At 44.9% G+C, this 25891-nt stretch overlaps 1 protein-coding gene across 1 annotated transcript in view; it reads right to left on the minus strand.

The window, feature by feature from the left end:
• LOC138638125 (probable cation-transporting ATPase 13A4) overlaps positions 1–17339 on the minus strand; it is a 234021-nt gene extending 216682 nt beyond the window's left edge. The window contains exon 1 of the mRNA XM_069727154.1: positions 17223–17339. Coding sequence (XP_069583255.1) covers positions 17223–17282 — 60 coding nt within the window. The 5' untranslated portion in view covers positions 17283–17339. The remainder of the gene's footprint in view (positions 1–17222) is intronic.
• Positions 17340–25891: the final 8552 nt, after the last annotated feature.

Below are 25891 nucleotides of genomic sequence, written 5' to 3' on the forward strand. Positions count from 1 at the left end.
GCAGGATGGCAGCAGCACATGACAGAACGGGCGCAGGATGGCAGCAGCACATGACAGAACGGGCGCAGGATGGCAGCAGCACATGACAGAACGGGCGCAGGATGGCAGCAGCACATGACAGGACGGGCGCAGGATGGCAGCAGCACATGACAGGACGGGCGCAGGATGGCAGCAGCACATGACAGAACGGGCGCAGGATGGCAGCAGCACATGTCAGAACGGGCGCAGGATGGCCGCAGCACATGACAGAACGGGCGCAGGATGGCAGCAGCACATGACAGAACGGGCGCAGGATGGCCGCAACACATGACAGAACGGGCGCAGGATGGCCGCAGCACATGACAGAACGGGCGCAGGATGGCCGCAGCACATGACAGAACGGGCGAAGGATGGCAGCAGCACATGACAGAACGGGCGAAGGATGGCAGCAGCACATGACAGAACGGGCGCAGGATGGCAGCAGCACATGACAGAACGGGCGCAGGATGGCAGCAGCACATGACAGAACGGGCGCAGGATGGCAGCAGCACATGACAGAACGGGCGCAGGATGGCAGCAGTACATGACAGAACGGGCGCAGGATGGCAGCAGCACATGACAGAACGGGCGCAGGATGGCAGCAGCACATGACAGAACGGGCGCAGGATGGCAGCAGCACATGACAGAACGGGCGCAGGATGGCAGCAGCACATGACAGAACGGGCGCAGGATGGCAGTAGCAAATGACAGAACGGGCGCAGGATGGGAGCAGCAAATGACAGGATGGGAGCAGCAAATGACAGAATGGAGGCGCAGGATGGGAGCAGCACATGACAGAACGGGGGCGCAGGATGGGAGCAGCACATGACAGGATGGGGATGCAGGATGGCAGCAGCACATGACAGGACGGGCGCAGGATGGCAGCAGCACATGACAGAACGGGCGCAGGATGGCAGCAGCACATGTCAGAACGGGCGCAGGATGGCCGCAGCACATGACAGAACGGGCGCAGGATGGCAGCAGCACATGACAGAACGGGCGCAGGATGGCCGCAACACATGACAGAACGGGCGCAGGATGGCCGCAGCACATGACAGAACGGGCGCAGGATGGCCGCAGCACATGACAGAACGGGCGAAGGATGGCAGCAGCACATGACAGAACGGGCGAAGGATGGCAGCAGCACATGACAGAACGGGCGCAGGATGGCAGCAGCACATGACAGAACGGGCGCAGGATGGCAGCAGCACATGACAGAACGGGCGCAGGATGGCAGCAGCACATGACAGAACGGGCGCAGGATGGCAGCAGCACATGACAGAACGGGCGCAGGATGGCAGCAGCACATGACAGAACGGGCGCAGGATGGCAGCAGCACATGACAGAACGGGCGCAGGATGGCAGCAGCACATGACAGAACGGGCGCAGGATGGCAGCAGCACATGACAGAACGGGCGCAGGATGGCAGCAGCAAATGACAGAACGGGCGCAGGATGGGAGCAGCAAATGACAGGATGGGAGCAGCAAATGACAGAATGGAGGCGCAGGATGGGAGCAGCACATGACAGAACGGGGGCGCAGGATGGGAGCAGCACATGACAGGATGGGGGCGCAGGATGGAGCAGCACATACCAGGATGGAGACCATATACCAATATAAATGCTCGCCACCCGGGCGTAGAACGGGTTCAATAGCTAGTATATATATATATATGTCAGCGAGACACATATATGTATATATATTAATATTTATTCCAGCGCTATACAGCTTGAAAGCCGGTAATTCAATTACCGGCTTTTTCTTTCTCCTTCCTAAACCCGACATGATTTGAGACATGGTTTACATACAGTAAACCATGTCTTTTCTCCATTTTTTTTTTTTTTGCAGATTCCACACTACAAATGTCAGTAGTGTGTATCTGCAAAATTTGCTGCTTATTTTCAGTGCTGATCTTTTGTTTCTATTTGCTCCAGCTTTGACTGTGTCAGTTGCTTTTCTCAGTCTGGTTGGATTCTCTGGAGTTGCAGTTATACTCTCCACATCTTTAGTTAGGTGGTGGAGTTTTGTATTTTCTGCTATGGATATTTTTGTAGTATTTTTATGCTGACCGCTTAGTATCCTGTCCTGTCCTTTTCTATTTAGCTAGAAGTGGCCTCCTTTGCTAAGCCTGTTTTCTGCCTGCGTGTGTCTTTTCCTCTCTAACTCACAGTCATTATTTGTGGGGGGCTGCCTATCCTTTGGGGGTCTACTCTGAGGCAAGATAGTTTTCCTATTTCCATCTTTAGGGATATTTCGTTCTCTGGCTGTGTCGAGGTGTCTAGGTTTTGTTAGGCACACCCCACGGCTACTTCTAGTTGCAGTGTTAAGATCAGGGTTTGCGGTCTGTATAGTTACCTGTTGTGAATTCTGTGGCAGAGCTCCCTCCTGTGGTCACAAGTGGTACTTCGGCTGATTCTCTCTGTGAGCTTCCGTTGGTGGAGGAGAGTGGTACTGCGGCTTCTGAGTTTCCTTCCTCAGGTGATGTGGTGAAGTCGTTAGGTGCTGCTCTATTTAACTCCACCTAGTGCTTTGATCCTGGCTTCCAGTCAATGTTCTAGTATTGGACCTGTTTCCTCCTGGATCGTTCCTGTGGCCTGCTGCTCTGCATAGCTAAGTTCTGCTTTGCTATTTTGTTTGCTGTTTTTTTCTGTCCAGCTTGTCTATTTGTTTTTTCTTGCTTGCTGGCAGCTCTGGGACGCAGAGGGTGTACCTCCGTGCCGTTAGTTCGGTACGGAGGGTCTTTTTGCCCCCTTTGCGTGGTTTTTGTAGGGTTTTGTGTTGACCGCAAAGTTACCTTTCCTATCCTTGCTCTGTTCAGAAAGTCGGCCTCACTTTGCTAAATCTATTTCATCTCTACGTTTGTCGTTTCATCTTAACTCACAGTCATTATATGTGGGGGCTGCCTTTTCCTTTGGGGTATTTCTCTGAGGCAAGGTAGGCTTATTTTCTTTCTTCAGGCTAGCTAGTTTCTCAGGCTGTGCCGAGTTGCATAGGGAGCGTTAGGCGCAATCCACGGCAGCCTCTATTGTGGTTGGAGAGGATTAGGGATTGCGGTCAGCAAAGTTCCCACGTCTCAGAGCTCGTTCTATGTTTTTGGGTTATTGTCAGGTCACTGTATGTGCTCTGACCTCTATGTCCATTGTGGTACTGAATTACCTTATCATAACAGTGCTCGGATTGCTGTACGATGAGCCTAATTCAGTGGATCAGGCAGAGAAAAATTTGCTGGCTCTGTGTCAGGGTCAGGATGAGATAGAGGTATATTGTCAGAAATTTAGAAAGTGGTCCGTACTCACTCAATGGAACGAAGGTGCGCTCGCAGCTATTTTCAGAAAGGGTCTCTCTGAAGCCTTAAAGATGTCATGGTGGGATTTCCTATGCCTGCTGGTCTGAATGAGTCTATGTCGTTGGCCATTCAGATCAGTCGACGCTTGCGTGAGCGTAAATCTGTGCACCATTTGGCGGTAATACCTGAGCATAAACCTAAGCCTATGCAGTGCGATAGGACTTTGACCAGAGTTGAACGGCAAGAACACAGACGTCTGAATAGGCTGTGTTTCTACTGTGGTGATTCCACTCATGCTATCTCTGATTGTCCTAAGCGCACTAAGCGGTTCGCTAGGTCTGCCACCATTGGTATGGTACAGTCAAAATTTCTTTTGTCCGTTACCTTGATCTGCTCTTTGTCTTCGTATTCTGTCATGGCATTTGTGGATTCAGGCGCTGCCCTGAATTTGATGGACTTGGAGTATGCTAGGCGTTGTGGGTTTTTCTTGGAGCCCTTGCAGTGTCCTATTCCATTGAGAGGAATTGATGCTACGCCTTTGGCCAAGAATAAGCCTCAGTACTGGACCCAGCTGACCATGTGCATGGCTCCTGCACATCAGGAGGTTATTCGCTTTCTGGTGTTGCATAATCTGCATGATGTGGTCGTGTTGGGGTTGCCATGGCTACAAGTCCATAATCCAGTATTAGATTGGAAATCCATGTCTGTGTCCAGCTGGGGTTGTCAGGGGGTACATGGTGATGTCCCATTTCTGACTATTTCGTCATCCACCCCTTCTGAGGTTCCAGAGTTCTTGTCTGATTACCGGGATGTATTTGATGAGCCTAAATCCGATACCCTACCTCCGCATAGGGATTGTGATTGTGCTATCGATTTGATTCCTGGTAGTAAATTCCCAAAAGGTCGACTGTTTAATTTATCTGTGCCTGAGCACGCTGCTATGCGGAGTTATGTGAAGGAGTCCTTGGAGAAGGGGCATATTCGCCCATCATCGTCGCCATTAGGAGCAGGGTTCTTTTTTGTAGCCAAGAAGGATGGTTCGCTGAGACCTTGTATAGATTACCGCCTTCTAAATAAGATCACGGTTAAATTTCAGTACCCCTTGCCGTTGTTATCTGATTTGTTTGCTCGGATTAAGGGGGCTAGTTGGTTCACCAAGATAGATCTTCGTGGTGCGTATAATCTAGTGCGTATTAAGCGAGGCGATGAATGGAAAACTGCATTTAATACGCCCGAGGGCCATTTTGAGTATCTAGTAATGCCATTCGGACTTGCCAATGCTCCATCAGTGTTTCAGTCCTTTATGCATGACATCTTCCGAGAGTACCTGGATAAATTCCTGATTGTGTACTTGGATGACATTTTGATCTTCTCGGATGATTGGGAGTCTCATGTGAAGCAGATCAGAATGGTGTTTCAGGTCCTGCGTGCTAATTCTTTGTTTGTGAAGGGATCAAAGTGTCTCTTTGGTGTTCAGAAGGTTTCATTTTTGGGGTTCATCTTTTCCCCTTCTTCTATCGAGATGGACCCTGTTAAGGTCCAAGCCATCCATGATTGGACTCAGCCGACATCTCTGAAAAGTCTGCAAAAGTTCCTGGGCTTTGCTAATTTTTATCGTCGCTTCATCTGCAATTTTTCTAGTATTGCTAAACCATTGACCGATTTGACCAAGAAGGGTGCTGATGTGGTCAATTGGTCTTCTGCTGCTGTGGAAGCTTTTCAAGAGTTGAAGCGTCGTTTTTCTTCTGCCCCTGTGTTGTGTCAACCAGATGTGTCGCTTTCATTCCAGGTCGAGGTTGATGCTTCTGAGATTGGAGCAGGGGCTGTTTTGTCGCAGAGAAGTTCTGATTGCTCGGTGATGAAACCATGCGCCTTCATTTCCAGGAAGTTTTCGCCTGCTGAGCGAAATTATCATGTGGGCAATCGAGAGTTGCTGGCCATGAAGTGGGCATTCGAGGAGTGGCGTCATTGTCTTGAAGGAGCTAAGCATCGCGTGGTGGTTTTGACTGATCATAAGAATTTGACTTATCTCGAGTCTGAAAAGCGGTTGAATCCTAGACAGGCTCGTTGGTCGCTGTTTTTTGCCCGTTTTGACTTTGTGATTTTGTACCTTCAGGGCTCTAAAAATGTTAAGGCGGATGCTCTGTCTAGGAGTTTTGTGCCTGACTCTCAGGGTTTATCTGAGCCGGCGGGTATCCTCAAAGAGGGAGTAGTTGTGTCTGCCATCTCCCCTGATTTGCGGCGGGTGCTGCAAAAATTTCAGGCTAATAAACCTGATCGTTGCCCAGCGGAGAGACTGTTTGTCCCTGATAGGTGGACGAATAAAGTTATCTCTGAGGTTCATTGTTCTGTGTTGGCCGGTCATCCTGGAATCTTTGGTACCAGAGAGTTGGTGGCTAGATCCTTTTGGTGGCCATCTCTGTCGCGGGATGTGCGTTCTTTTGTGCAGTCCTGTGGGATTTGTGCTCGGGCTAAGCCCTGCTGTTCTCGTGCCAGTGGGTTGCTTTTGCCCTTGCCGGTCCCGAAGAGGCCTTGGACACATATCTCTATGGATTTTATTTTAGATCTTCCCGTCTCTCAAAAGATGTCAGTCATTTGGGTGGTCTGTGATCGCTTCTCTAAGATGGTCCATTTGGTACCCTTGTCTAAATTACCTTCCTCCTCTGATTTGGTGCCATTGTTCTTCCAGCATGTGGTTCGTTTACATGGCATTCCAGAGAATATCGTTTCTGACAGAGGTTCCCAGTTTGTTTCGAGGTTTTGGCGAGCCTTTTGTGGTAGGATGGGCATTGACTTGTCTTTTTTCTCGGCTTTCCATCCTCAGACTAATGGCCAGACCGAACGAACCAATCAGACCTTGGAAACATATCTGAGATGCTTTGTTTCTGCTGATCAGGATGACTGGGTGTCCTTTTTGCCTTTGGCTGAGTTCGCCCTTAATAAATCGGGCCAGCTCGGCTACCTTGGTTTCGCCGTTTTTCTGCAACTCTGGGTTCCATCCTCGTTTCTCTTCAGGGCAGGTTGAGTCTTCGGACTGTCCTGGTGTGGATACTGTGGTGGACAGGTTGCAGCAGATTTGGACTCATGTAGTGGACAATTTGACCTTGTCCCAGGAGAAGGCTCAACGTTTCGCTAATCGCAGACGCTGTGTGTGTCCCCGACTTCGTGTTGGGGATTTGGTTTGGTTGTCTTTTCGTCATATTCCTATGAAGGTTTCCTCTCCTAAGTTTAAACCTCGTTTCATTGGTCCGTATAGGATTTCTGAGGTTCTTAATCCTGTGTCTTTTCGTCTGACCCTTCCAGATTCTTTTTCCATACATAACGCATTCCATAGGTCATTGTTGCGGAGATACGTGGCACCTATGGTTCCATCTGTTGATCCTCCTGCCCCGGTTTTGGTGGAGGGGGAGTTGGAGTATATTGTGGAGAAGATTTTGGATTCTCGTCTTTCAAGACGGAAACTCCAGTATCTGGTTAAGTGGAAGGGTTATGCTCAGGAAGATAATTCCTGGGTCTTTGCCTCTGATGTCCATGCTCCCGATCTTGTTCGTGCCTTTCATATGGCTCATCCTGGTTGTCCTGGGGGCTCTGGTGAGGGTTCGGTGACCCCTCCTCAAGGGGGGGGTACTGTTGTGAATTCTGTGGCAGAGCTCCCTCCTGTGGTCACAAGTGGTACTTCGGCTGATTCTCTCTGTGAGCTTCCGTTGGTGGAGGAGAGTGGTACTGCGGCTTCTGAGTTTCCTTCCTCAGGTGGTGTGGTGAAGTCGTTAGGTGCTGCTCTATTTAACTCCACCTAGTGCTTTGATCCTGGCTTCCAGTCAATGTTCTTGTATTGGACCTGTTTCCTCCTGGATCGTTCCTGTGGCCTGCTGCTCTGCATAGCTAAGTTCTGCTTTGCTATTTTGTTTGCTGTTTTTTTCTTTCCAGCTTGTCTATTTGTTTTTCTTGCTTGATGGCAGCTCTGGGACGCAGAGGGTGTACCTCCGTGCCGTTAGTTCGGTACGGAGGGTCTTTTTGCCCCCTTTGCGTGGTTTTTGTAGGGTTTTGTGTTGACCGCAAAGTTACCTTTCCTATCCTCGCTCTGTTCAGAAAGTCGGGCCTCACTTTGCTAAATCTATTTCATCTCTACGTTTGTCGTTTCATCTTAACTCACAGTCATTATATGTGGGGGCTGCCTTTTCCTTTGGGGTATTTCTCTGAGGCAAGGTAGGCTTATTTTCTTTCTTCAGGCTAGCTAGTTTCTCAGTCTGTGCCGAGTTGCATAGGGAGCGTTAGGCGCAATCCACGGCTGCCTCTATTGTGGTTGGAAGAGGATTAGGGATTGCGGTCAGAAAAGTTCCCACGTCTCAGAGCTCGTTCTATGTTTTTGGGTTATTGTCAGGTCACTGTATGTGCTCTGACCTCTATGTCCATTGTGGTACTGAATTACCTTATCATAACAGTTACCACCTACTCCAGAGAAAGTTTTCATGCTGCTCCAAGGCCACCTGATCATAACAGAATACATACCGTAAAGTAAGGAGAAGACGCTCCTCTGCGGATATACATTTCCATATAAAATTTTTGTGGATGTGTCCGCAGAGATGCATATAGCCGATGAAAATGGCCTTTAGTCAGACGCCTGTCCATCAGCCAAACCAGATCTCCACTTTGCACTGACGAGTGGCAGTACACCGAAACACAGTGTCTGCAAATTGAGATTCTGATTTGGCTTTTATCCTAAGTCATGTGACAAGGCTTGTTAAAGGGTCGACATTGACTGTTAGGATTGCTATTTCCAATAGATGGCACTAGTCCTCTTCCTCTCTGAAGCGACAATTTGCACAATATGATAGGGAAAGAGACAGTTGGTTGGGATGGATGCAGTAGCGCCGGTGGTGTTGAGGAGGCAGCGAAGTCATTGCAGGTTGTAAGCTTTCTCAAAGAGATGGGTTTTCAGGTTCGGTCTTAAGGATCCAAATGTGGTCGATAATCGGACGTGTTGGAGCACAGAATTCCAGAGGATGGGAGATATAGAGGAAAAATATTGTAGGCAATTGGGTAAGGAGCAAATAAGTATGGAGGAGAAAATGAGTTCTTGGGAGGACCGAAGATTAAGGGAGGGAAGATACTGGGAGATTAGTTCAGAAATATAGGGAGTAAAAAGGCTATGGATAACTTTGTATGTCAGTGTTAGTAGTTTAAACTGGATACGCTGGGAAATTGGGAGCCAGTGAAGGGATTTGCAAAGAGGGATAGCAGGAGTGTAGCGTGAAGCGAGACTACTTAGTCTAGCAACAGATATAAGGATGGACTGGAGAGGTGTGAGAGTGCTTGAAGGTAGGCCACAGAGGAGGATGTTGCAGTAGTCGAGGCGGGAGATGATTAGAGCATGCACAAGCAAAATTGAGGAAATGCATTGGGATTGTAACTTTGCTCATGGCACCCTTTATATACTAAGGGAAATTTTTCAGAAAATTACACTAACAAAATGTTTTCATAGTGTGTAGTGTAATACATGAGGGAGTACTCATGGGCACTTTTCTTGTTCATGCCCCAGATTGTTGGCAGAGGTTTAGTCTATTCTGTGAAAGAGTTGGAATCTCAGTCTGTATTTTGGATCATCATCACTAAGATACCTTTATGATTTACTAAGATTTACCTCTATTAACATCTGGACTTAGATTAGCTTTAACTTATTTAGTGGCTAAAATGATGTCACTTTTGATTCATTGTACTAAGTATGTGGCAGATACATAGATTTGTTCCTTTTTTCAGTTGCCACTTGTTACTTCTGACATTTCTTTACTTAAAATGAGAGAGCACATCATGTTCTCAAGAGCTGACAAACATCACCCAAGGACTTTTTCAAAAAGGTGTTGTCTGTTCAGGACTAGAAGGTGTGTGATTTGCTTGTGTCTGCGACTCCTAGACCTCACTGAAAATTAACATCTACATTCACCTTGTCTGTCCGTAACTCTGATATTGACTGTGCTTCTAGTTTTCCAGATTGTCCTCGATCATCTTGAAGCCAAACCCAATAGTAATATAGTAGACCTTTCGTCTTATTACACCAACCTTAAGGCTGTGTTCCCACACAGTATTTGCTGAGTTTTTGACACTGCATATTTTTATGGTTTCAAAAACGCAGTTTCTTACAGTTCCAGTCAAGCTGATGGGATTTTTAGAAATGTTATGGCCACTTATTTTTTTCTTTTTACACAGCGTAAACTGACCTGCAGTGGTGTTTCAAATCCGCAACATGTTAATTTCTATTGTGGCTATGAATCGCCCTTCCAGGGCAATGGAGTACTCGGTACCGGGTCCAGACTCAAAGGGGACGTTATGGTGGCTGCGACCCGGTCTGTGGCCCTGGGACTCAAGTAAAGGGAAAGGTCTTTTAAGGGGTATTGTGATAAAGTCTGTCATGATGCCACCTGTGGTTCCCGGTCATTAGGGACCGACACCGCTTAAAGGGGTCCTCTGGGGTGATGGTATGGCAGCTGGATGGTGACGCTTCCCACAGGTGAAGAGGGGTCCCCAGGGCTCCCAAGATGTGTGGCAAGGATGTTGTATGCTGACGAATAAGTGGAGTACACAAGTTATAAAGTCTTTACTGGTTTACTGATGGTAATAGTCCACAGTCCAGGGTACCAGGCACTGATGGTGATGTGGTCCGGCCGGCTTGGAGGCAAAGGTGATCTCCCTCCCAGGTAATGTCCATAAGCCTTTCCTACTTGCGCTAAGATGGCGAGGTCCCTCCTGCTTGTAGCTTGCTGGCATGGAATCCTCTCTCTCCTGTCCAGGGACAGTTGCCTGCATGGTAGGCAGTTTGAGCCTTTTTATAGGGTCTATACCATGACCCGGGCTCCTAGAGTACTGCTGTACCTCAGGCTTGTTGTGGGCGGTTCACGTTTAGTCTAGTGCCCTCCGGTTCTGCTAAGTGTCTTAAAGTTCCACTAAAGCCTCAGGCTCCCGGTACCTGGTTTCTGCGCTTCGGCTCTGAGGGTGCCTGGTTACAGTTCCCCTTTCCACCCCTGTGGTCCTTTCCTCAATGCTCCACGCTACTTAAAGCTGGGGAAGCACCCCTGAATCCGGGTCCTGAGCTCCCCCTTCTAGCCTGGATTCAGGATCTGTTGCCTGTGTGTGCTTACCTGGTAAAGAGAATCCTCCCTGCCTCCAAGCATGATATCGCCCTCCCCGAAAGGAAGGCAACATCACTGTAACAACCGGTTACCTGAGGTGTTACAGGTACGCTGAGTTTTCTGAGCGGATTTTCCCCATAGACTTGGATTAGATGCCGAAAATTGGCAGGTAAAGAACACGTGTTTTTAGTGCGTTTCCACTGTGGTAATGCACTAAAAACATATGCAATCCACACAGTATTGTATCAAGAAAGTTTTTTTCAAAGTCAAATTCCAGAAAGTATCAAAAATAAAGCAGCTGTATTTAAAGCATGACATAACGACAGGAGCCAAAAATCACAAAAATGTGATAAAACACGTAAAAAAAACGCTCTCAAAAAATGCAAGTAACCTAGTTTACCTTATAGGTGCAGAAATGGTGAAGAAAATCTGCAATATCAAAAACTCGCCGAATACTCATTGTGAGAACATAGTCTGAATGACCAAAAACTGGTAAAGCAAGCAGAGTTAATTCCCTGTAAGGCCGGCGTCACACTAGCGAGTTTTACGGACGTATGAGCGCATAAAATACGTCCGTAAAACACGCATTACACACGGCCCAATGCTTCGTGGGACCTTACAGATCTTCGGAAGGTATGTATATTGTTGGTTTATTATTTTTTCTTTGTTACAGAGCGAGGGTCTTCAGAAGGATTGAGCGTAGAATAAATTATTACAACAACCTTTGTTTTTATTTCAATAAAATATTTTTAATAATGTGTGTTTGTTTTTTTTTAACCCTTTACTAGTATTGGATTAACAATGGATAGGTGTCATAATTGACGCCTCTCCATTATTAATTTGGCTTAATGTCACCTTACAATAGCAAGGTGGCATTAACCCTTCATTACCCCATATCCCACCGCTACACGGGAATGGGAAGAGAGTGGCCAAGTGCCAGAATAGGCGCATCTTCCAGATCTGCCTTTTCTGGGGTGGCTGGGGGCAGGTGTTTTTAGCCAGGGGGGGCCAATAACCATGGACCCTCTCCAGGCTATTAATATCTGCCCTCAGTCACTGGCCTTACTACTCTGGTGGAGAAAATTGCGCGAGAGCCCACTCCAATTTTTTCCGCCATTTAACCCTTTATTTTAATAGCTAGAACGGCCAAATTTTGCATATACACATTACTAACATTAGCAGTGTGGAATATGCAAAAAAAATGGTGATATGAGATGGATTACTGTATGTAAACCAGGTCTCATATCATGTCGGGTTTTAGGAAGGAGATAGCAAAAGCCGGTAATAGCTTTAAAGCCGGTAATTCAATCTAGCGCTGTATGAAGTAATAATATATATACATATATGTGTCTACTGATAGAGATATATATATATATATGTATATATATACATATATATATATATATATATATATATAGACAGTATATATGTTTTTTTTTTTTTCTTTACATATGGATCCCTTGTATAGCCGTATGTCGGTTTTGCAAGCCTGCGAGAAAAACACGCATTACGGATGCCATACGGATTACATACGGAGGATGCCATGCGCAAAATACGCTGACACACCCTGCCTACGGAGGAGCTACGGACCACTATTTTGGGGACTTTTCAGCGTATTACGGCCGTAATATACGGACCGTATTGTCTTACGCTGAGTGTGACGCCGGCCTAATTCCTATGTAAGATTTTTGTAGCTGTCCCCATATTTAGTGGTAATTACGGTTCCTGCCCATGCATTACATAAATATTTGAACTATGATGTCAGGATTTCTTTTTTCCCTCTATTGGGAATCATTGGTGTGGCTCCTTGTACTGTTATGGCCGGCAATCAGGCAACACAGCGTGCAGTAATCAGCGCACATACAGAGATCTGGCAATAACCAAAAACAATAGGACGAGCTCTGAGACGTGGAATCTCTGTAGACTGCAGTACCTGATCTATCCTCACACAACTATAAGCAGCAGTGGCTTGCGCCTATCACTACCTATGCAACTCGGCACTGCCTGAGGAGCTGACTAGCCTGAAGATAGAAATACAAGCCTGACTTACCTCAGAGAAATACCCCAAAGGAATAGGCAGCCCCCCACATATAATGACTGTTAGCAAGATGAAAAGACAAACGTAGGAATGAAATAGATTAGGCAAAGTGAGGCCCGATATTCTAGACAGAGCGAGGATAGCAAAGAGAACTATGCAGTCTACAAAAAACCCTAAAATGAAAACCACGCAAAGGGGCAAAAAGACCCACCGTGCCGAACTAACAGCACGGCGGTGCACCCCTTTGCTTCTCAGAGCTTCCAGCAAAAGATAATAGCAAGCTGGACAGAAAAAACAGAAAACAAACTAGAAGCACTTATCTAGCAGAGCAGCAGGCCCAAGGAAAGATGCAGTAGCTCAGATCCAACACTGGAACATTGACAAGGAGCAAGGAAGACAGACTCAGGTGGAGCTAAATAGCAAGGCAGCCAACGAGCTCACCAAAACACCTGAGGGAGGAAGCCCAGAGACTGCAATACCACTTGTGACCACAGAAGTGAACTCAGTCGGGGGGTTCAAGAGAGGCCTGGATGTCTTCCTGGAGCAGAACAATATTGTATCATACAATTAGGTTCTGTAGAAGGACGTAGATCTGGGGATTTACTATGATGGAATATAGGCTGAACTGGATGGACAAATGTCTTTTTTCGGCCTTACTAACTATGTTACTATGTTACTATGTTACTATATTCGCTCATCATTAATAGCATCCATTACTGCACATAATACATCATACATTTACCATATAGGTCTACACATACAGCTCTGGCAAAAATTAGGAGACCACTGCAAAATGTTCAGTTTGATTATTTTCTTTATAGGTATATTTTTGAGTAAAATGTAAATTGTCCTTTTATTCTATAAACTTCTGACAACATGTCTCCAAATTTCCAAGCAATACATTTTGTTGTTGTTTTTTGACAAAGAAAAATGGTCAAAATAAAAAAACAAAACAGAGCTTTCAGATCTCAAATAGTGCAAAGAAAACAAGTTCATAATAATTTAGAAACAACAATACTAATGTTTTAACTCGGGAAGAGTTCAGAAATCAATATTTTGTGGAATAACTATGACTTTTCATGTGTCTTGGCATGCTTTCTACCAGTGTTTCACACTGATTCTGGTGCAACGATCAGGCCCTTGCTGGGAGATCGTTGGTCGCTGGGAGTGATCAGGACCTTTTTTTGGTCGCTGATCACCCGCTGTCATCGCTGGATCGGCAAGTGTGACGCCGCTCCAGCAATGTGTTCACTGGTCATGACATCACCGCTGTGCTCTGCTTTACGGCCAGCTCACACAGTGGACACCGGGGGACGTGACAGACATCGGAATGTGAGTATGTACTGTTTTTTTTTTAAACTTTTACAATGGTAACCAGGGTAAATATCGGGTTACTAAGCGCGGCCCTGCGCTTAGTAACCCGATATTTACCCTGGTTACCCAGGGACTTCGGCATCGTTGAAGGCAGTTTCAACGATGCCGAAGTCTTTCCACTGATCGTTGGTCGCTGGGAGAGCTGTCTGTGTGACAGCTCCCCAGCGACAACACAACGACTTACCAACGATCACGGCCAGGTCATATCGCTGGTCATGATCGTTGGTAAGTCGTTCAGTGTAACGGTACCTTTACTTCAGTCTTTTTGAAACAACATCCACATTCATCCACGCAGAATTTCCTGTTTTTTGGGGAGTTGAAGAATAAATCTGTCAGTTATCTCATGCTGATGGCCGGCTTACCGTATTTTTCGGACTAGAAGATGCACTTTTTACCCCAAAAATTTTGGGGGGAAAATTGGGGGTGCGTTTTATAGTCAGAATGTACTTACAAGTAGTGTGGCGGCAGTGGATATTGGGCGACTCTGCAGTGGTATGATGCTGCGGGGCGATGATCAGACTCCCTTCCCAGGCTGGTGCGGCAGTATTCGGCAGTGCTCGGTGGTACTGAGGCTCTGCCGATATTTTGTGTGATCTGAATCTGCGCACACGCCGCCTCTGACGGCCATTTTTCCACAGGACACTGCATCGAGGCAATGGAAGTGCGGTGGCTCCGGGCTTTCACAAAATGTCGGCGGAGCATCTGCACCACCGAGCACCAATGAACCTGCCATACCAACCTGGGATGGGATTTCCTGGAGGCCACATCATCGAAGCAATGGATGTGCGGGGCTCCAGGCTTTCAAAAAAAGTCGGTGGAGCTCCCACACTAACGAACACCGCCAACCCTGCTGCACCAGTCTGGGTCATATCATCACAAGACCACTTAACACCCCAGTGATCCCGATCCACCAGCGCTGCCGATCCCTCCCAGCGTAAGCTGTAAGATGGACCCCCATTTGGCACATTAATTTCCCCCCCCCCCCATTTTCCTTCTAAAAATTTGGGGAGCATCTTGCTGTCCGGTCCGTGTTATAGTCTGAAAAATAAGGTAATTCTTTGGGTAACATGATTTTTATATAGTGATAACTAGGGTTGAGCGACCTTGACTTTTTTAGGGTCGAGCCGGGTTTCGCGAAACCCGACTATCTCAAAAGTCGAGTCGAGTGAAATCGGCCGATTATGGCGAAAAGTCGAGGATCGACCGAAACACGAAACCCAATGCAAAGTCAATGGGAATTTTTTTTTTCTTCTTCTTCTTCTTCTTCTTCTTCTTTTCTCTCTCTCTCTCTGAACTGAAAAGCTGGTGTTACACAGTGCAAATCGCTACAGCGCACAAGCGACAACATGGCGATAGGCGTCCACGCCCCTAAGACCTATGTCATCACTCTGCCCACGCTCCTTCATTGGCTGAAAAAAATGGCGCCAAGCGCGTCATACAAAACGCGACTTTGGCGCAAAAGTCGCGTACCGCATGGCCGACCCCACACAGGGATCGGGTCGGGTTTCATGAAACCCGACTTTGCCAAAAGTCGGCGACTTTTGAAAATGAACGATCCGTTTCGCTCAACCCTAGTGATAACTCTTTAGGTAAAATAACCCAGTGGTCAAATACCATACAGTGCTATACATAATACATATACTGTACCATACAGTCCTGTACATAATACATATACCAAACTGCACTGTACATAATACATATACCATTTAGTACTGAATAGTAAATCATACATATACTATACAATACTGTACAAAATACATATAGCATCTATTGATGAGCGAATATACTTGTTACTTGAGATCTCCCAAGCATGCTCTGGTGTTCACTGAGTATTTTTTAGTGCTCAGAGTCTTAGTTTTTAGTGCCGCAGCTGAATGATTTACATCTGATAGCCAGCATGTGGGGATTGCCTAGCAACCAGGCAACCCCCACAAGTACTTATGCTGGTTGTCAGATGTAAGTCATTCAGCTGCGGCGCTTAAAACTAAAACTCTGAGCACTAAAAAATACTCGGAGGACACCCGATCTTGCTCGAGAAATCTTGAGTACCGAGTATATTCGCTCATCATTAATAGCATCCATTACTGCACATAATACATCATACATTTACCATATAGGTTTACACATACAGCTCTGGCAAAAATTAGGAGACCACTGCAAAATGTTCAGTTTGATTATTTTCTTTATAGTTATATTTTTGAGTAAAATGTAAATTGTCCTTTTATTCTATAAACTTCTGACAACATGTCTCCAAATTTCCAAGCAATACATTTTGTTGTTGTTTTTTGACAAAGAAAAATGGTCAAAATAAAAAAACAAAACAGAGCTTTCAGATCTCAAATAGTGCAAAGAAAACAAGTTCATAATAATTTAGAAACAACAATACTAATGTTTTAACTCGGGAAGAGTTCAGAAATCAATATTTTGTGGAATAACCATGATTTTTCATGTGTCTTGGCATGCTTTCTACCAGTGTTTCACACTGATTCTGGTGCAAAAATGTAAGCAGTTCTTCTTTGTTTGATGGCTTGTGACTATCTATCATCCTCCTGATTACATTCCAGAGGTTTTCAATGGGGTTCAGGTCTGGAGATTGGGCTGCATATGTCAGGGTTTTGATGTGGTGGTCTCTTAATTTTTGCTAGAGCTGTAAATCATACCTATGCCATCGAGTATTGTACATTAGTTAGCACTGCTGCTTTTGACTTCTGGGGTCCTGGGTTCAAATTCCATCAAGGACAACATCTGCAAAAAGTTTATATATTCTCCCCGTGTTTGCATTGGTTTCCTACCACACTCCAAAGACATACTGGAATTGGACAGGGATAATGATGTCTGTTAAGCAAAGATGATGGTGCTATATAAGCAAATAAAATAAATAATACATATTACAGCAGAATATAACTATTCTCTACTAGATAAATGTCTTCAACAGATCACTGACACCTCTATAAAAAACTAATATATAGAACACGACCCCTGACCCTTTTATAGATATATTGGGCCAAATCTCTTTGTTGACCTTACCTGTAAAATTCATTTTTTTCACTTATTTCTGGATTAATTGCTGCAAAGGGTTATCACTATAGACATCACATATCTTTATCTGGGAACAAACACAGGCAGAAGAGCGCCTTTGTGCAAGAACAGTATGTTGGCCCTTTTCAGTGCAATAATGTGTCTATGACAGAAGCTGCTTTGGAGGTAGAAGTCGGCCCCCCTTAGTTCTTGGGCCCCTGTGCAGCTGCCCTGTTTATAATACATGACTGTGACAATATTCATCTTACTTAACTTTACCCAGGACTCTAGTAAGTAATATTAGTAAATTGAAGAGTTATATTATGATACTGTGATCTTCTTTTCATATTGAATGTCACCTTACCATTTCATTCTCCTCCCCCGGGTTCAGCAGGGCACGTGTACCAGTCTTCTTGGCATCCATCTCTTGTGTCTTCTGTATAACTAGGACACCAGGAGCTTCAGTATGTGCACAGCCGTCTCTCAGGGCTCAGAGTGGATGTCTTCAGTAGCTCCTATTCTTTTAACATTACTAAGAACACACCCATCATTAAATCATTTTCACTATGTAACCAATAGGCTTTGCACTTCACTCTATTGTATTCATACAGAAGTGTTTCCATCAGACTGGAGTGTGCGGAATCTATTTACACAGACCTGTTCTGTGTAATGTTGATTTCCCTGGTAAATCATGAACAGTTCTTAGCTTCTTTAGCATTTGCATTTTAATACAAAAGTTTACAGAAATAATTGGATCAGAGAAGAAAACGCATGAATGAAAATGTCTTAGAGGGGTTTTATATTTTCTAACCAGTTTCTCCCCAGTTCAACTTTTTTAAGGCTATGTTATTATTAATATTATTATTATTATTATTTATTGTTATGGCTATGTGCACACGTTCAGGATTTTTTGCGTTTTGTTTGTGTTTTTTCGGCCGTTTTCCGCTGGAAAAAACGCTTAAAAAATGCATGCATAAGCATCCCATCATTTTAAATGCATTCTGCATTTTTGTTCGCTGCAAAAAACGCATCGCAGTAAAAAACGCAGCACGTTCATTAATTTTGCAGATTTTTCAAGTTTTTCCCGCTATTTAACCCCTTTCTGACCTTGGACGTACTATCCCGTCGAGGTGACCTGGGCCTATCTGACCCTCGATGGGATAGTATGTCATAGCGATCGGCCGCGCTCACGGGGGGAGCGCGGCCGATCACGGCCGGGTGTCAGCTGCCTATCGCAGCTGATATCCGGCGCTATGTGCCAGGAGCGGTCACGGACCGCCTCGGCACAATAACCCCCGGCACACCACGATCAAACATGATCGCGGTGTGCCGGCGCTGCAGGGAAGCATTGCGCAGGGAGGGGGCTCCCTGCGGGCTTCCCTGAGACCCCCGCAGCAACGCAATGTGATCGCGTTGCTGCGAGGTTCTCTTACCTCCTCCTTCTCCTTGCAGGCCCAGATCCAAGATGGCCACGGCATCCGGGTCCTGCAGGGAGGGAGGTGGCTTCACAGCGCCTGCTCAGAGCAGGCACTGTGAAGCCTGCAGCTGTGCATGTCAGATCGCTCATCTGACACACTGCACAGCAAAGTGTCAGATCAGCGATCTTACACTATAACATGATGCCCCCCCCGGGCCAATGTTATAGTGTAAAAAAAAAAAAAATATTCCAATGTGTAAAAAAAATTTTAAAAAAATTCCCAAAAATTTCCCCCCCCCCAAATAATATTGTTCCTATAAATACATTTCTTTATCTAAATAAAAAAAAAAAACAATAAAAGTACACATATTTAGTATCGCCGCATCCGTAACGACCCCACCTATAATTTATATTACTAGTTCACCCCTTCACTGAACACCGTAAAAAAAAAAGATTCAAAAAACAACGCTTTATTCTCATACCCCCAAACAAAAAGTGGAATAACATGCGATCAAAAAGACGGATATAAATATCATGGTACCGCTGAAAACGTCATCTTGTCCCGCAAAAAAACGAGCCACCATACAGCATCATCAGCAAAAAAATAAAAAGTTATAGTCCTGAGAATAAAGCGATACAAAAATAATTATTTTTTCTACAAAAAAAATTTTTATTCTATAAAAGCGCCAAAACATAAAAAAATTATATAAATGAGGTGTCGCTGTAATCGTACTGACCCGAACAATAAAACTGCTTTATCAATTTTACCAAACGCGGAACGGTATAAACGCCTCCCCCAAAAGAAATTCATGAATAGCTGGTTTTTGGTCATTCTTCCTCACAAAAATCGGAATAAAAAGCGATCAAAAAAAAGTCACGTGCCCAACAATGTTACCAATAAAAACGTCAACTCGTCCCGGAAATAACAAGACCTCAAATGACTCTGTGGACTCAAATATGGAAAAATTATAGCTCTCAAAATGTGGTAACGCAAAAAATATTTTTCGCAATAAAAAGCGTCTTTCAGTGTGTGACGGCTGCAATCATAAAAATCCGCTTAAAAACTCGCTATAAAAGTAAATCAAACCCCCCTTCATCACCCCCTTAGTTAGGGAAAAATTAAAAAAATGTATTTATTTCCATTTTCCCATTAGGGTTAGGTTTAGGGTTGGGGCTAAAGTTAGGGTTAGGGTTTAGATTACATTTACAGTTGGGAATAGGGTTGGGATTAGGGTTAGGGGTGTGTCTGGGTTAGAGGTGTGGTTAGGGTTACCATTGGGATTAGGGTTAGGGGTGTGTTTGGATTAGGGTTTCAGTTATAATTGGGGGGTTTCCACTGTTTAGACACATCAGGGGCTCTCCAAACATGACATGGCGTCCGATCTCAATTCCAGCCAATTCTGCATTGAAAAAGTAAAACAGTGCTCCTTCCTTTCCGAGCTCTCCCGTGTGCCCAAACAGGGGTTTATCCCAACATATGGGGTATCAGCGTACTCAGGACAAATTGTACAACAACTTTTGGGTCCAATTTCTTCTCTTACCCTTGGGAAAATTATAAATTGGGGGCGAAAATATAATTTTTGTGAAAAAATATGATTTTTTATTTTTCCGGTTCTGCATTATAAACTTCTGTGAAGCACTTGGTGGGTCAAAGTGCTCACCACACCTCTAGATAAGTTCCTTAGGGGGTCTACTTACCAAAATGGTGTGACTTGTGGGGGGTTTCAATGTTTAGGCACATCAGGAGCTCTCCAAACGCAACATGGCGTCCCATCTCGATTCCAGTCAATTTTGCATTGAAAAGTCAAATCGCGCTCCTTCGCTTCCGAGCTCTGTCATGCGCCCAAACAGTGGTTTACCCCCACATATGGGGTATCGGTGTACTCGGGACAAATTGTACAACAACTTTTGGGGTCCATTTTCTCCTGTTACCCTTGGTAAAATAAAACAAATTGGAGCTGAATTAAATTGTTTGTGAAAAAAAGTTAAATGTTCATTTTTATTTAAACATTCCAAAAATTCCTGTGAAGCACCAGAAGGGTTAATAAACTTCTTGAATATGGTTTTGAGCACCATGATGGGTGCAGATTTTAGAATGTTATCAAACTTGGGTATTTTCTATCATATAGACCCCTCAAAATGACTTCAAATGAGATGTGGTCCCTAAAAAAAAAAAAATGGTGTTGTAAAAATGAGAAATTGCTGGTCAAATTTTAACTCTTATAACTCCCTAACAAAAAAAAATTTTTGTTTCAAAATTGTGCTGATGTAAAGTAGACATGTGAGAAATGTTACTTATTAAGTATTTTGTGTGACATATCTCTGTGATTTAATTGCATAAAAATTCAAAGTTGGAAAATTGCAAAATTTTCATAATTTTTGCCAAATTTCCGTTTTTTTTTCACAAATAAACGCAGGTACTATCAAATAATTTTTACCACTATCATGAAGTACAATATGTCACGAGAAAAAATGTCAGAATCACTGGGATCCGTTGAAGAGTTCCAGAGTTATAACCTCTTAGAGACAGTGGTCAGAATTGTAAAAATTGGCCCGGTCATTAACATGCAAACCACCCTTGGGGGTAAAGGGGTTAAAAAGACAAACAATACACATAATATACAGACGATAAAAAAGTGTAACATAATTGTTGCTAAGGGCTCATTTCCACTTGCGAGGAAAACGGACGAGTGCAGTCCGATAAAAAATCGGATTGCTTTCGGACCAATGTTATTCAGAGGGTGACATCTCATCTGCGATTTTTTTTTTTTAATTTTTTTTTTTTTCTCAGCTGAAATCGGACTGAGAAAAAAATCGCAGCATGCTGCGTATTGCTGCGAGTCTCAGACGAGACTCGCTAATGTAAGTCAATGGGTGCGAGAAAAAAATCGCACAGCACTCAGACCATGCGAGTGCTGTCCGATTTTTATGCACCGTGTCCTTTGAAAAGCCGGTAATTCAGCGCGGTGTACATTAAAATCACACTGACAGGTTAGAATAGGATATATACACATAGAATAGGTGTATATATATATACTATATATATATATATATATGAGACACACACATATATATTTTATGCTGCGCTAGATAGCAGAAAAGCCGGTAATTATTCAATTGCCGGCTTTTGCTATCTCCTTCACAAACCCGACAGGGTATGAGACATGGTTTACATGCAGTAAACCATTTCATATCCCTTATTTTATTACATATTCCTGATTACTAATGTAAGAAGTGTCTTTTTGTAAAATTTGGCCTTTTTAAGGTCTTTAGTAGAGATGCATCCATTGTCTCTTTAGCGGCTAAAATGTCCCTCACGTGTTCACGTGTCCTCTCTTTTAATTCCCTAGAGGTGAGACCAACATAAATAAGGGAGCAGGGACAAGTGGCATAATAAACCACATGTGTGGTATTACATGAAATGTACTCTCGAATCTTATATTGCCTGCTCCCATCAGATGTTTTGAAGGTCCCACATCTGAGTATGTTCGAACACGCAACACACGAACCGCAGGGAAAGCATACAACTCTAGGACCACTCGTAGTGAAAAGAGATTTTTGTGTGGCCACATAGTGACTCCTCACGAGATTGCCCCTGAGGTTTATCCCCCTGCATTGTGTAACACATGGAAACTGTGGCAAATGAGCCGCAAACGCACTGTCGGTATGCAAAATAGGCCAATGTTTAGTCAGAATCCCCCGTATCCGATCCCAGTGACAATTGGAGGTTGATATAAACCTAATTTCTGATTTCTCAATACATCACCTACTCTTAGATTGTATCAACAGATCCTCTCTCCAAATGCATCGGCAACTATATCGCCTGGCCCTAAACCGATCAGCAAGAGCCACAGACTGCTCCTCAAAGCGGGCTTCAGTTGAGCATACCCGCCAACTCCTCAAGAACTGGCCAACTGGGATGGCTTTAATAACAGACTAGTTATGTGCCGAGGAGGCATGCAACAGAGAATTAATAGATATCTCTTTACAATATAAGTCCATCTCAATGGAGCCATCCTCCGTGACACATAACGTAATGTCAAGAAAATTAATTCTCTTCTGATGCCAAGAGTATGTAAATTTCAAATTAAATGAATTGTCATTCAGTTCCTGCAAAAATTTTGATATGCTGGCCTTGTCACCATTCCAGATCATCAAAACATCATCGATGTAAGGAAACCAGCCCACCACTGGGTCCACGGCATGTGCGCCATCCCCCTGGAAGATGGAACATTCTCAATAACCTAGGAGTAGATTTGCATAACCAGAGCACATGCCGCGCCCATCGCAGTCCCTTGTAACTGCCAAAAATAAACCTGTCTTTAAAAACAAACTAATTGTGAGTCAAAATAAATTCAATTAGATCCAAAACAAACTCAGAAAAATTTCCACCTAAACCAGCTTACCTTCAGGTTTCCTCCATATTTCCTATCTGCATGGGTTATAATACCTGTTATTTATTGATATGTATTTTTGTAATAGTAAAGCTTCTTCTTTTATGACTATTATAGTTTATGGGATTTGTATACTCCGTCTCTTCGTTCTAGTATATGTATGTGTGTATGTCTAGGATTGGCATCTGCACCATCGCAGCTACAGCCACAAAATTTTGCACAGTCACACGTCTGGACCCCGAGAGCGTCATAGGCTATGTTGTGAGGCGAAATTTTAACCCCACGTATTCCAATTCACCAAACAATTTTGCCCCTATCAACATAATGGGGAAAAAGTGAAAGGAAAAGTGTTGGAGGCAAAATGACAGCTGCCAGATGTGAACAAGGGGGACTTAAAGAGTGAGAGTGATGGATCCAAAGAGTATATACCGAACAGTTGCTAAGGTGGGGCCCCGACATGGGATACTCATCACACACGGGGATATGAACACACACACAAAATGTGCCACACACCACGTGCTTGAACACCTATACCACCCTCAGCACAAATTTCACTACACATACACCAACCTCGCTACATAAAACTCATAACAAAAAAGTCACCATGCGGAAAATTCGCCACATGAAAAACTCTCCACATGCAAAACTCGCCACACGTGCAAAACTCACCTCATGGAAAACTCGCCACATGCAAAACTTGCAGATGCGGAAAAATTGCCACATGCAAAAAAGTTGCAACACACAAAACTTACACATACTAAAAATGCACCACACCACACATAAAACTCGCCACTTGCAAAACTCGCCATGCGCAAAACTTGCTGCACACAACTTGCTACACTAACCTGTCACATGCAACTCTACACATAAAAAGTTGCTACACGCATGTCGCCACACAAAACTCATCTCACAAGTCACTACATGCATGTCGCCACAAGCAACTCAACACACACAACTTGACACATGAAACTTGCCCTAAAACACACACAAGTCTGGTATTATCCTTCAAAAATAAAAATCTGATTAATTAGCGGACAAACCACAAGAGCAACAAATGTACCATATAGGAAATACGGCAGCTGTCAGTCAAATGACCTGTCTATTATGTGTATGTGTGAGCTAATATATACTTCCAGGGGGAAGGGCTTCCTGTTGGCTGGAGATTTATCAGGCTGCCAATTTAGCTTACAAATACTGTGATAAAAATACTGGCCAAATAACGTGTGAACGAGGTCCAATACAGGAGGAGATGACTGTAACAACTCTACTGGCATCATGGCATGGCCTCTCATCTCTCACACTATATTACCCACTGCTCCAGGTCATGATGTGGCTTCTGTTTAGTGACAGCTCCATATTCTGTGCCTCTACATGCTTCCTGGCTGTGTGCATAGGGGGCAGCATTTGAACTCTCTGGTTCTTATAGGAATCAGTTGCACCTGTCTAATCTGTTCCTGACCAATTACCAAGAGGCTTCCAGTATTTAGTGCAGCTCCACCCAGTGGACTGGGCCTGTGCAATGTATTAGCTCAGTTTGTGTTTAGCTTCTGAGCTTGCCAGGCCTTGCTCTGTGTTACTCCCTCTCTTCTCCTTGCCTTGCCTTGATCTTGTTGGTCTGCCCTCCAGGAGGCTGTATATCCTGGTCTCTGTGTCTGTGTCCTTGCTTTGCCTTGTTTAGGTTTATCTGCCCTCCAGGAGGCAGAATATTCTGGTCCCTGTGCCTTTGTTCTTGTACCTTGTCTTGTTCCATTACCTTGTCTGAACTTTGTCCTAACTCTGTCTCCTTGTCTGTGGCTTCTCTCCCTGCTTTGTCTTTCCTTGTGTCCTCTCTGTTGCTTATGCTCCGTACTCTTGAGGTTTTTGTGACTTTGCCTGTGCTCTGCTCTCTTTCAGCTTTACCTCTGCTCCGCACTTCTGCGATTCTACTCCGTTCTACTCTACTCTGCTCCTGCTGCTGCAGATATCTCTTGCTGCATCTCCTCTCCGCATTCCTTGCGGTTCCGCCCTGCTTAGCTTCTGCTGCTGCAGAGATCTCTTGCTGCAGCACCTCTCCGCATTCCTTGTGGTTCCGCTCTGCTTAGCTTTTGTTGCTGCGCTATCTCTTGCTGCTTTACCGCTCCTATCTGCAGCCTTGCAGTTCTCTTCCTGTATGAACAGGTCCCAACCTATTCTTTCCAGCTTGTTTCCTTACCTTCACCTCCTGTGTGAACAGGTCCTAACCTGTTTCTTCATACATCATATCCGTACCTGCACCTCCTATGTGAACATGTCCCTACCTGTTCCTTCATACACCACACCAACCAGCTTTGTGTCTCTGCCGTTCCTGCCAGCCCTGTGTCTCTGCCAGCCCTGTGTCTCAGCCGTGCCAGCCTACTCGTCTGAGTTTCATCCATGCTCATCTGCCAGTCCTGCCTGATGTCCGCACCTGTCCTAGTGTTCCTGTTGTCGAAGTGGGATCAGCAGCCACAGCCAGACACCACCCTGGAGTGGCACCTAGCAGCTGCCTGCCGCACAAGCCTGACCTCACCATCAGAGGCTCCAGTGAAGACCAAGGCAGCTGTCATAGTCACGGCCCTTCCAGGGTAGTTTGGTTCATGGAACAATGGGGCCACAAACCCCTGAGCTCACGCCTACCAGTCAGGGCGTGAGCGTGACAGTTTGCACAGGCCATGCCTCCACTGTATCCCATGTCCTACTGCTCACAGAGCATGATGAACTTTCTCCCTACCTGTATGAGCAACCTGAAAAATTTGTTCAACCAAGGGTGGTTGACTGAGGAGACTTCTGACCCATTTATAGTCTCTAACGCTCTCTTCAAGCAACTTCAGGCCTATGAGGAGGAGCACGACCCAGCAGACCCGCCTAGGTTCTATGGCAATCCAGTGGAATGTCAAAGCTTCCTGGAACAGTGCTTGCGCTACATCCTGCAGAATGCAGCTTGCTTCCCCTCTGACCGATTTAAGGTGGGTTACATTATGTCCTACCTAGCAGGAGATGCTTTATTATGGATTTGTCACCTCTGGGAAGCTGGGGATCCTATCGTCATGAACCTAGGGGCCTTCCTGGTGGCCTTCCGTAGAGTCTTTGACATACCTCATCCTGCTGCTTCTATAAAGTTTTCCCCATCTAAATCCGAGAGGTGCTCCAGACAGGCGAAACCCATGAAGACACCTCCAAGTCAAGCCACCATCGTCTGTGATCCTCCAGTTCTTCTACTCGCTA

This window comes from Ranitomeya imitator, chromosome 5, assembly GCF_032444005.1.
Source record: "Ranitomeya imitator isolate aRanImi1 chromosome 5, aRanImi1.pri, whole genome shotgun sequence".
NCBI lineage: Eukaryota > Metazoa > Chordata > Amphibia > Anura > Dendrobatidae > Ranitomeya > Ranitomeya imitator.